This window comes from Hyla sarda, chromosome 9 (assembly GCF_029499605.1).
Source record: "Hyla sarda isolate aHylSar1 chromosome 9, aHylSar1.hap1, whole genome shotgun sequence".
NCBI classification, from domain to species: Eukaryota; Metazoa; Chordata; class Amphibia; order Anura; family Hylidae; genus Hyla; species Hyla sarda.
Window position 1 is genome coordinate 163671390 of NC_079197.1, and position 12660 is coordinate 163684049.

At 45.8% G+C, this 12660-nt stretch overlaps 1 protein-coding gene across 4 annotated transcripts in view; it reads left to right on the plus strand.

Annotated features, from left to right (window-relative positions):
- DDR1 (discoidin domain receptor tyrosine kinase 1) overlaps positions 1-12660 on the plus strand; it is a 104245-nt gene that overhangs the window by 70448 nt on the left and 21137 nt on the right. For all 4 annotated transcript variants that reach the window (XM_056539108.1, XM_056539107.1, XM_056539106.1 and 1 more), the window contains exons 4-7: positions 8513-8741; positions 8964-9111; positions 10016-10124; positions 11749-11935. In XM_056539108.1, the coding sequence (XP_056395083.1) occupies positions 8513-8741; positions 8964-9111; positions 10016-10124; positions 11749-11935 (673 nt within the window). The remainder of the gene's footprint in view (positions 1-8512; positions 8742-8963; positions 9112-10015; positions 10125-11748; positions 11936-12660) is intronic.

Here is a 12660-nt window from a genome sequence, read left to right on the forward strand (position 1 = left end):
GCACCACCGTTTGCGATCTGTGACCCGGATTACACAGTTGCCTTCCTCTAGTAACTATCTCACCCGAGTCTTGTTAGTGGCAGACCAATCTGTCTCTCATATATCCTGTAATGTGTATTATGATGTTCTGCAGCAGCTGAGAATGTGCATTGTGATGTTCTGCAGCAGTGGAAATGTGTATTATGATATTCTGCAGTGACTTAGATGTGCATTATGATGTTCTGCAGCAGCTGAGATGTGCATTGTGATGTTCTGCAGCAGCGGAAATGTGTATTATGATATTCTGCAGCGACTGAGATGTGCATTATGATGTTCTGCAGCAGCTGAGATGTGCATTGTGATGTTCTGCAGCAGCGGAAATGTGTATTATGATATTCTGCAGCGACTTAGATGTGCATTATGATGTTCTGCAGCAGCTGAGATGTGCACTATGGTGTTCTGCAGCAGCTGAAATGTGTATTATGAAGTTCTGCAGCAGCTGAGATGTGCATTATGATGTTCTGCAGCAGCTGAGATGTGCACTATGATGTTCTGCAGCAGCTGAAATGTGTATTATGAAGTTCTGCAGCAGCTGAGATGTGCACTATGATGTTCTGCAGCAGCTGAAATGTGTATTATGAAGTTCTGCAGCAGCTGAGGTGTGTATTATGCTGCAGCTAATGTGTTCATTAGGATGGTCTTCCTGAGTTGAAGTATGAGTTATGATCTTCTGCAGCAGTGATGCATATTTTGATGTTCCGTAGCTACTGAGGTTGTATAATAAAGTTCTGCAGCAGCTGTAGTGTGCGCTATGAGGTTATTCAGTAGCTGACATGAAATATATGGTTCTGCAGTAGCTTAGGTGTTCTAAGGTGGTAGTTTGAAGTTCTGCACTGGCTGACATCTGTATCATGATGTTTTTGCAGTAGTAATGGAATGTATTATTATGTAGCAGCAGCTGAGATGTGTATTATGATATTCTGCAGCAACTAAGGTTTATTATGAAGCTGTACACTTGCTGTAGTGTGTGTTATAAGACTCTTTATTAGCTGAAGTGTGCATTATAAGCTTCTGCAGCAGCTGAGGTGTGGTACGCATTATGTTCTGCAGCAACTCAGGTTGTATTATTAAGTTCTGCATCAGCTGTAGTGTGTGCTCTGAGGTTCTTTGGTAGCTGACATGTGTATTATAAGATTGTGCTGTAGCTTAGGTGTGTATTGTTATGTTCTGCAGCAGCTGAGGTGTGTATTGTTATGTTCTGCAGCAGCTGAGGTGTGTATTGTTATGTTCTGCAGCAGCTGAGGTGTGTATTGTTATGTTCTGCAGCAGCTGAGGTGTGTATTGTTATGTTCTGCAGCAGCTGAGGTGTGTATTGTTATGTTCTGCAGCAGCTCAGGTGTGTATTGTTATGTTCTGCAGCAGCTCAGGTGTGTATTGTTATGTTCTGCAGCAGCTGAGGTGTTTATTGTTATGTTTTGCAGCAGCTGAGGTGTGTATTGTCATGTTCTGCAGCAGCTGAGGTGTGTATTGTCATGTTCTGCAGCAGCTGAGGTGTGTATTGTCATGTTCTGCAGCAGCTGAGGTGTGTATTGTCATGTTCTGCAGCAGCTGAGGTGTGTATTGTCATGTTCTGCAGCAGCTGAGGTGTGTATTGTCATGTTCTGCAGCAGCTCAGGTGTGTATTGGTATGTTCTGCAGCAGCTCAGGTGTGTATTGTTATGTTCTGCAACATCTCTGTCACGATGCCGGCTGGCAGGTAGTGGATCCTCTGTGCCAGAGAGGGATTGGCGTGGACCGTGCTAGAGGATCGGTTCTAAGTCACTACTGGTTTTCACCAGAGCCCGCCGCAAAGCGGGATGGTCTTGCTGCGGCGGTAGTGACCAGGTCGTATCCCCTAGCAACGGCTCAACCTCTCTGGCTGCTGAAGATAGGCGCGGTACAAGGGAGTAGACAGAAGCAAGGTCGGACGTAGCAGAAGGTCGGGGCAGGCAGCAAGGATCGTAGTCAGGGGCAACGGCAGAAGGTCTGGAATCACAGGCAAGGAACACACAAGGAACGCTTTCACTGGCACTAGGGCAACAAGATCCGGCGAGGGAGTGAAGGGGAAGTGAGGTGATATAGGGAAGTGCACAGGTGTAAACACTAATTGGAACCACTGCACCAATCAGCGGTGCAGTGGCCCTTTAAATCGCAAAGACCCGGCGCGCGCGCGCCCTAGGGAGCGGGGCCGCGCGCGCCGGGACAGAACTGACGGGGAGCGAGTAAGGTACGGGAGCCGGGGTGCGCATCGCGAGCGGGCGCTACCCGCATCGCGAATCGCATCCCGGCCGGAGGTAGTAACGCAGCGCCCCGGGTCCGTGGAACCGACCGGGGCGCTGCAGTGAGGGAAGTGTAGCGAGCGCTCCGGGGAGGAGCGGGGACCCGGAGCGCTCGGCGTAACAATCTCCCTCCCATACACTTGCATTGAGGGGGTGGGGTGTGACATCATGAGGGGGCGGGGCTATGACATCACAAGCTCCCGGCGCCGGCTCCAACGTTCAGAACAGTTTGTTCCAAATGCTGAGCAGCGGAGAACCCCTTTAATCATTTTATTTATATTAAACAAAAAAATAATGCTGGTCACCGTAGTCCGAAGTTGTCCTTTGCATACACGCAACTGAAATGACGGAAAAAAACCACAAAAAAAAATGGGTTAGTAGATTTAGGGGAAAAAAGTGGTAAAAAAAAAATGAAATAAATACATATATATCGCACATTTTTGTCACAAATGCGGCTTTAGAGCAGAAAAGTCACAAAGGAAAAGAGGTGGTGTCACATAGGGGTGTTCTGAAGTCATTTCTTGTTTTTTGATGAATTCTCCCCCAGTGTCTGCAAATAGAGATAAGCGGTGTGTATGTAACGCTGCTCATCTCTGTATAACCATCAGGTTGTGACTCCAGAATACGATGTGTATATAGAGATTATTCACAGATATGTCAATAACATGTATTTTATGCTGTATATGTGGTGTCCCGGTACCGTATTGCATACCGTACCTAGTATGGTGGTCCCCAAAGTCAGAGTAACTATGCTCAGGTAGGGTCCCCCAGGTGGGACAGCCCCTAGTCGCCTCTCCTCTACTCTAATTCTACAATGTTGATACATGTATATATTTTGTAATAATGTACATTTAATATAATGTATAGTACTTACCTTGTTTAGCGTCGCAGGACCTTCGGTCATGTGACTATATTAATATCCTCTATGGTATGTTGTAGGACCTTAGGAGGTCCTTGGGTCACATGTTGCCCATAATCCTTTGTAATGGTGATTGACATCAGTATTGGACCAATGAGTTCTAGTCCCCTGCCCATATAAGGGAGCTGTAGCCAATTATCGCTCTCTTGGGTTGCTGCTCTCGTGGATGCCGGACTAGCAGGATGGATCTGCGCAACTTTCAAAGACAAGCTAGGCCAGAAAACCTACCGGCCTCAGCGGAACTAAACCGTGAGTTCTAAACTACCCCCTCTAAAGCTAGCGTAACTACTGGACCGCAACTAAATCCCCTAAATCTAGTGGAACAGCGCATATTATCCTAAAGACTCTAAATTGCTAAAGTCCCAACCTTTGTCAATCTCCAAAGAAAGCTTGCATGTATAGCAACTGTTCCGGTTATGAAGCTTGCATAAAATCTTCAGTAAAAGTTACAACAGTTTCAGCATTATTATCTACCTCCCTGTCGCTCTTGGGAAGGGTGGCGGTAGGACAAGCATTACTGAGGAACCCTCACCCTGGCGTCACGAATAGCAGGGGTTAACAAGCACTCTTTAGTCACTGAACAGCTACACTCCCCATACCCTACTCCCCCAGGCTATCACATATAGAATCCAGTAGGGATGCACCGATATATCGGCGGCCGATACATATCTGTTTCGGGGAAATGCCAAAACAACAAAAAATGTGCCGATAATGACCACCTCCCCTGCCTGCCCACAGCACAAGTTACAAACACTGCCAGTGGCAGAGGCACTCGTGGGCGGTGCAGGGGGGGCCGGCCGCAACATCTGAGGGGGGGAGGGGGGGGTCGCGCTCTCCGGGATAGGAATACTTCTTTTTATGTGCCCGGGCCGGCTCCTGTGTGTGGCTGCAGGCGGGGGCCGGCCAGAGCATATAAAAACTAATACTGTATACTAAAAACCAGGGGGCCTCCAGCTGTTGTGAAACTACAACTCCCAGCATGCCCGGACCGGCAAAGTCTGTCCGGGCATGCTGGGAGTTGTAGTTTCACAACAGCTGGAGGCCCCCTGGTTTTTAGTATACAGTATTAGTTTTTATATGCTCTGGCCGGCCCCCGCCTGCAGCCACACACGGGAGCCGGCCGGGGCACATAAAAAGAAGTATTCCTAATCCTATTCCGGACATCCCTGTGTCCCGAAAAATCTTTTCGGGACATAAGGATGTCCGGCGGTCACTCACCATTTCCCGGTGTCCTCCCGCGATCCTCCTTCGGTCCTTCGCTTCTCCGCCTCTATGGTCGTACGCACGGGACGTCACTGACAACCATAGAGACGCAGGAGGACCGCAGGATCGTCGCAGGAGAACGCACACCGGCCGGAGCCTGGTAAGTGACCGTTTCATCTTGTTCAGTGTTTCGGTCACCGCTCCCCCGATCCCGGCACCTACTGCTATGGTCCATAGGCCGTAGCAGTAGATGTGACCCCGGGCCGGAGGAGCGGTGACCGAATCACTGTGGGGGCAGCAGTACAGACATACAGCCTCCAGCCGTACACTGTATATGGCTGGAAGCTGTATGTCTGTGGGGTGGGGGGAAGCTGCCTACTATTGTGGGGGAACTGCTGACCTAATGTGGGGGGGAGCTGCCTACAAATGTGGGGGGAGCTGCCTAATATTGTTGGGGGGCAGCTGCCTACAAATGGGGGGGGGGGGCTGCCTAATATTGTTGGGGGGGAGCTGCCTAATATTGTTGGGGGGCACCTGCCTACAAATGGGGGGGGAGCTGCCTAATATTGTGGGGGGGAGCTGCCTAATATTGTGGGGGGGAGCTGCCTAATATTGTTGGGGGGCGCTGCCTAATATTGTTGGGGGGAGCTGCCTAATATTGTTGGGGGGGGGGAGCTGCCTAATATTGTGGGGGGGGGGAGCTGCCTACAAATGTGGGGGGAGCTGCCTAATATTGTTGGGGGGAGCTGCCTAATATTGTTGGGGGGAGCTGCCTAATATTTTTTGGGGAGCTGCCTAATATTGTGGGGGAACTGCCTACTATTGTGGGGGAACTGCTGACCTAATGTGGGGGGGAGCTGCCTAATATTGTTGGGGGGAGCTGCCTAATATTGTGGGGGAAATGCTGACCTAATGTGGGGGAGCTGCCTACTATTGTGGGGGAGCTGCCTACTATTGTGGGGGAGCTGTCTATTAATGTGGGGGAGCTGCCTACTATTGTGGGGGAGCTGCCTACTATTGTGGGGGAGCTGTCTATTAATGTGGGGGAGCTGCCTATTAATGTGGGGGAGCTGCCTATTAATGTGGGGGAACTCCCGACCTAATGTGGGGGAGCTGGCAATCTAATGTGGGGGAATCTAATGAGCGGAGCGCTGCATTTTACCAGAAGACGGGGAGAAGTCATTTTCGGTTTCGGTATCGGTTTCGGCCGGACATTTTTTTAATTTCGGTTTCGTTTCGGTTCTGAAATTTCCATTTCGGTGCACCTCTAGAATCCACAGCTTTGCAGATGTAAGATTCTTGGTATCCTATTACATGTCTTTACTGGAATTGTATTTTATATATTTTTTTTTGTATTCTTTTTTTCTCTTTTACCCTTGTTCCCATTGGGTATTTCCCCTTTTCTCCCTTTTTTACTGTATTAAAAATGTTCTTCTATTGATAAAACAATAAATAAACAGTTAAATATAGAATCCAGTAAGAAGTGCCAAGGCCCCGGGCTGCAGATAAAAGCCGTGTCTCCATGACATCATCTCTTAGGGTGCGTTCACACGGCCGTCTGTCCCCGTTTTTGTTTTTTTTGCCTACAACCTCTTCATTACAACACAAGCATTGATAAATATCTCTAATTGTGATTATTCTTCGTGCTTTCACAATAGATATAGGTACTTTAAAGGGGTATTCCAGGAAAAAACTTTATATATATATATATATATATATATATAGAGAGAGAGAGAAAAACAAGAGACCAGCAGCACACAGAAATAAGGTGCAAAAAAGGTGAAAAATTTATTGCATCATCCCAGTGTACAAAAGAAGCGACGTTTCAGCGACCTCTCGTCGCCGAGAACGGCGACGAGAGGTCGCTGAAACGTCGCTTCTTTTGTACACTGGGATGATGCAATAAATTTTTCACCTTTTTTGCACCTTATTTCTGTGTGCTGCTGGTCTCTTGTTTTTCTCTAGTATATGTGAACCTCTCACCAGGGTACACACCCAGCGTGCACCAGCATATTGTTTTTTCTGAAAATTGTTGTGCTGCTCTTCTGGAATTTTTTATATATATATATATATATATATATATATATATCTCAACTAGCTCCAGAAAGTTAAACAGATTTGTAAATTACTTCTATTACGAAATCTTAATCCTTCCAATAATTATCAGCTGCTGAAGTTGAGTTGTTCTTTTCTGTCTGGCAACAGTGCTCTCTGCTGACATGTCTAGAAGAGGTAGAAGAGGTTTGCTATGGGGATTTGCTTCTACCCTGGACAGTTCCTGAGACACATGTCATCAGCGAGCACTTAGACAGAAAAGAACAACTCAACTTCAGAAGCTCATAAGTACTGAAAGGATTAAGATTTTTTAATAGAAGTAATTTACAAATCTGTTTAACTTTCTGGAGCCAGTTGATATATATATATATATATATATATATATATAAACATTTTTTTTCCTAAATAACCCCTTTAACCCCTTAAGGACGCAGGACGTAAATGTACGTCCTGGTGAGGTGGTAGTTAACGCACCAGGACGTACATTTACGTCCTAAGCATAACCGCGGGCATCGGAGCGATGCCCGTGTCATGCGCGGCTGATCCCGGCTGCTGATCGCAGCCAGGGACCCGCCGGCAATGGCCGACGCCTGCGATCTCGCGGGCATCCGCCATTAACCCCTCAGGTGCCGGGATCAATACAGATCCCGGCATCTGCGGCAGTTCGCGATTAAAATGAACGATCGGATCGCCCGCAGCGCTGCTGCGGGGATCCGATCATTCATAACGCCGCACGGAGGTCCCCTCTCCTTCCTCCGTGCGGCTCCCGGCGTCTCCTGCTCTGGTCTGTGATCGAGCAGACCAGAGCAGAAGATCACCGATAATACTGATCTGTTCTATGTCCTATACATAGAACAGATCAGTATTAGCAATCATGGTATTGCTATGAATAGTCCCCTATGGGGACTATTCAAGTGTAAAAAAAATGTAAAAAAATGTAAAAGTAGAAGTTAAAAAAAAGTGAAAAATCCCCTCCCCCAATAAAAAAGTAAAACGTCCGTTTTTTCCTATTTTACCCCCAAAAAGCGTAAAAAACATTTTTTATAGACATATTTGGTATCGCCGCGTGCGTAAATGTCCGAACTATTAAAATAAAATGTTAATGATCCCGTACGGTGAACGGGGTGAACGAAAAAAAATTAAAAAAGTCCAAAATTCCTACTTTTTTAATACATTTTATTAAAAAAAAAATTATAAAAAACGTATTAAAAGTTTTTTATATGCAAATGTGGTATCAAAAAAAAAGTACAGATCATGGCGCAAAAAATGAGCCCCCATACCGCCGCTTATACGGAAAAATAAAAAAGTTATAGGTCATCAAAATAAAGGGATTATAAACGTACTAATTTGGTTAAAAAGTTTGTGATTTTTTTTAAGCACAACAATAATATAAAAGTATATAATAATGGGTATCATTTTAATCGTATTGACCCTCAGAATAAAGAACACACGTCATTTTTACCAGAAATTGTACGGCGTGAAAACAAAACCTTCCAAAATTAGCAAAATTGCGTTTTTCATTTTAATTTCCCCACAAAAATAGTGTTTTTTGGTTGCGCCATACATTTTATGATATAATGAGTGATGTCATTACAAAGGACAACTGGTCGCGCAAAAAACAAGCCCTCATACTAGTCTGTGGAAGAAAATATAAAAGAGTTATGATTTTTAGAAGGCGAGGAGGAAAAAATGAAAACGTAAAAATTTAATTGTCTGAGTCCTTAAGGCCAAAATGGGCTGAGTCCTTAAGGGGTTAACTACTACTCCCATCATGAAATTGCAGTGAGTTGATCTCTTTTATTCCGTTGCTCGTATACGAGGTCAATATACTATGAACTATTCATTATTCATTATTTGACCAACTATGAAACCAAGTAGGGGATTCCTCTAAGGAGTAAAGGCAGTTTCGTGATCAGTATAGGAAAGGGTTCTCTACAGTAAAAGTAGTAACTTTTATTCTATCTATTGTTCAGGTATAAACTTGTTGGTTACATGTCTTTCTCCAGACTGTGTAACTCTTCCTTTATCCTTGCCACAGACTGGAAAGCAACGATGGCGACGGCGCCTGGTGCCCAGCTGGGCCCGTCTATCCTAGCAATGAAGAATATCTTCAGATAGACCTGAGGAGCCTGTATTTCCTCACCCTTGTCGGAACGCAAGGTCGAGACAGTGGAGGACTGGGCAAAGAATTTGTCCGACATTACCAGCTACGTTACAGCAGAGACGGTTACAAGTGGGCGCAGTGGAGGGATCGGTGGGGGAATGAGGTGAGACGTGGCCCAGGTGATTCTCTACAGCAGTGGTCTCCAGACTGTGGACCGCCAGCCGTGGCAAAATTACAACTCCCGGCATGCCCGGACAGCCGTTGGCTGTCCGGGCATGCCGGGAGTTGTAGTTTTGCGACGTCTGGTGGTCCACAGTCTGGAGACCACTGCTCCACAGTGTCTGAGAAGAGATTTAACCATCATGTCTATCCTGTCCTTATATAGGTGATAGTTGGAAACGAGAACACACATGACCTTGTGTTGAAGGACCTGGGACCCCCAGTTATTGCCCGCTATGTCCGGTTCTACCCCATGGCTGATCGAGTCATGAGCGTCTGCTTGAGAGTGGAACTATATGGATGTGTTTGGCAAGGTGAGTCCACAAACCACTCCATGATCTCCATCCCGAACAACCCTCCAGTCATGGTCCAATGGAGTGGTGACCACAATAACATTCAACATTACTGCCCAGACCATGTAGCTGTGGTGTCTCGGGGTGTGAAGGTGAGGTGTATCGGGCAGATGTCGTAGCCCAGGGGCAAGGTGTTATTAACCCCCAAATGTTCGTGACGCCAGGGCGTGGTTTTCCCGGTAACCACCTGAACGGTAGCACCGCTATCCCAAGATTAGGCAGGGCAATAATAGTCCAAGACCAGGTTAGGGTTAACGGTGGCTTTACTGAGGTAGACAGATGGAAATAGTCTTTACAGCTAGGCAGGGATCCCAGTAACACAGAAGGACCTCACAGCTTGCTGGGACTGGTAGTGACAGACTTTAGGACAGCCACGCTGGCTATAATAGACTTGACTGTAGGTAGTGACAGCAGACATAGATGACTTGACTTACTGACATGTGGCTGTAGGTTAGGCTTGAGGCCTCCACATGTGCTGGACACTGGCTCTGGGACATCTGGTCTTTACTGTTCCTCAGTAGGAAGTGTGGTAGAAGAGATAGATTGTAATTATCTGCCCCTCTTATAAAGGGGGGCTGAGCCAGAAGCTCATAGGTCAAGCTGCAGGTCACCTGGTTAGCTGGTGCTCTCTGGGTAACAAACACATCAGGTGAACACATTATCATGTGACTAACTCAAAGGTCCTTAAAGGTCCTTTATACATAACACTATACATAATATATATTACCATGGGGGAGACAGGGCCTAAATACTGTATGGGACTATATCCCTACATGACATATCTCATAATTCTTTAACATGGTCCCATATTGTTTCCATGGGTTCTCTCTTTGTGACATATACATTTTTGTTTTTCTCCCTATAGATGGACTCCGCTCATACACCTCTCCACCTGGGGACATCATGAACCTTGGATCAGGGTTGGGGATGGTCAATCTAAATGACTCCACATATGATGGATTTACAGTCGGAGGGTAATTATGTACTCATATTGTACGCACATAGGGGGAGATTCATCAAAACCTGTCCAGAGGAAAAGTTGCCTAGTTGCCCATAGCAACCAATCAGCTCGCTTCTTTAATTTTTCACAAGGCCTGTGAAAAATGGCGATCTGATTGGTTGCTATGGGCAACTTGACAACTTTTCCTCTGGACAGGTTTTGATAAATCGCCATGTATGACCTACCATGTGTCCGCCACTATACCATGATGTGTTTCTTTATACTGCAACCTTTCCGCTCTAAATTTCGAATAAAGTTCCAAAAAAGCACAAAATTTAAAGGGGTACTCCGGCGCTTAGACATCTTTTCCCCTATCCAAAGGATAGGGGATAAGATGCCTGATCGCGGGGGTCCCGCCGCTGGGGACCCCCGTGATCTTTTAACTGGGGTGTTACGTGCAAGGTCACGGGGGTCCCCAGCGGCGGAACCCCCGTGATCAGGCATCTTATCCCCTATCCTTTGGATAGGGGAAAAGATGTCTAAGCGCCGGAGTACCCCTTTAAGGAACATTCTGTGCAAAACTGACACTGCTTTGTGTCTAGTGTAGGACCTGAGGGGGTGGAGCTTGACACATGGATATACGGCATGCAAATTAGCAATTTACCTGTCTCTCTATTGACACCTATAGCTTCCCTATAAATTAAATGTTCTACCATGTAGAGCAGTGTTTCCCAACAAGTGTGCCTCCAGCTGTTGCAAAACTACAACTCCCAGCATGCCCGGACAGCCAAAGGCTGTCCGGGAATGCTGGGAGTTGTAGTTTTGCAACAGCTGAAGGCATATGGGTTAAGAAACACTGCTATAGTGTATAGCCAAAAGAGGTACACACAATAGCTGTTGCTTAATTATCAGCCTCCCCCTGTAGAATGATCTCTGAAAAGGTCACAGAGTACGCCCAGTAACATTTCCAATCCATGTGAATTGGACAGATCCTGTCTATTATTGTCTATGAGAGCCGAAGGCTGTCTGGGCATGCTGGGAGTTGTGGTTTTGCAAAAGCTGGAGGTATACTGGTTGGGAAACACTGCACAAGTGTATAGATAACAGAGGTACACGCTATAGCTGTTGCTTACAGATCAGCCTCCCCATGTAGTATGATCACTGAGAAGGTCACAGAGCACACCCAGTAATCTCTCCAATCCATGTGAATGGGGCATGTCCTGTCTACTGCTGTCTACAAGAGTCTTACAACCTGGCTAAGGATATAGGGGGAGATTAATTTCATTAAGATTCATTTGCTTTCAAAATTTGCGCAATAGTAAACTTTTTAATATATCTCAGTAGAGAAAATGCATATTTCTCCTGTGATCAAACCTCCCCCCTCTCCTGCTGCTTAAATATTCTCTGAAAATTGGGTCAGCTCTCCTGTGTCTGCAAGACAAGTCATACAACTTTATGGAGCTCTGCCCACCAGCTCCAGGAGAACTGCAAATTGGAGATGGAGCCTGCAGAGCAGAAATCTGCTTAAAGAGAAGCCGTAAACAAATTATATAATGGCCAGAAGTAGTGCAGCCCCTCATGTACACATGGCAGCTTATCCTGAAACATCACCTGAAATGACAGGTTTGCTTTAAACGCCACTTTGTTTGCCCCTACAGGTTGCATTATGGAGGATTAGGTCAGCTGACCGATGGCGTTATTGGGGCAGATGATCTCCTCCAGCACAAAGAGCAGGGTGTCTGGCCTGGGTACGATTATGTTGGTTGGAATGAGGCCAATTTCCCATCCGGATACCTGGAAATGGAGTTTGAGTTTGATGCTCTGAGATCATTTACATATATGAGGGTGAGTACTGTATGTAGAACACTGAGGAGACATACTGCAGCCGCATCCCCCTCCTCCCCTTTTTTTTTTTCTTTTTTTTATTATTTTACACTATTCTGGTTAGGCTGGGTTCACACCACATTTTTGCAATACATTTTCAATTTGAAAACCGTACGGAACTGTATTGAAAACCGTATGCCAAAAGATGCATCAGGTTGTGTCCGTTTTGCATGCTGTATGGTTTTGTCAGTTTTTTTCCCGTACCCAAAAACCATAGCCTACCACGGTTTTTGGTCTGGGTGAAAAAACGTATTGAAACGTATATGTTTTTTTTTTTTAACATGAGAGTCAATGGGAACCATACAGAACCGTATGTGCGCACGGTTCCATACGGTTTTTGACTTTGCACAGTTTTTTTTTTCTTGGAATTTCAATCAAGCAAGTGAAACTTTATTCATAATGGAGTGAAAAGTTAAAAAACGGATGCAACCGGACATCATTTTTCAATGCGGTATACGGATATACGGATTAAAATATTTGTGCACATGTTTTGATACAGTTTAGTCAGGTTTTTGAGGAATCCGTTTTTTTGTTTTTTTTAATCAAAAACCTGATACGGGAACTGTATTGTGAACCCAGCCTTAATAGAGTTGTTTGTGACCATGTACGTCAGAGGTCCCAACCCTGTCCTCAAGGTCAGAGGTCCCCAACCCAGTCCTCAAGGTCCCCAACCCAGTCCTCAAGGT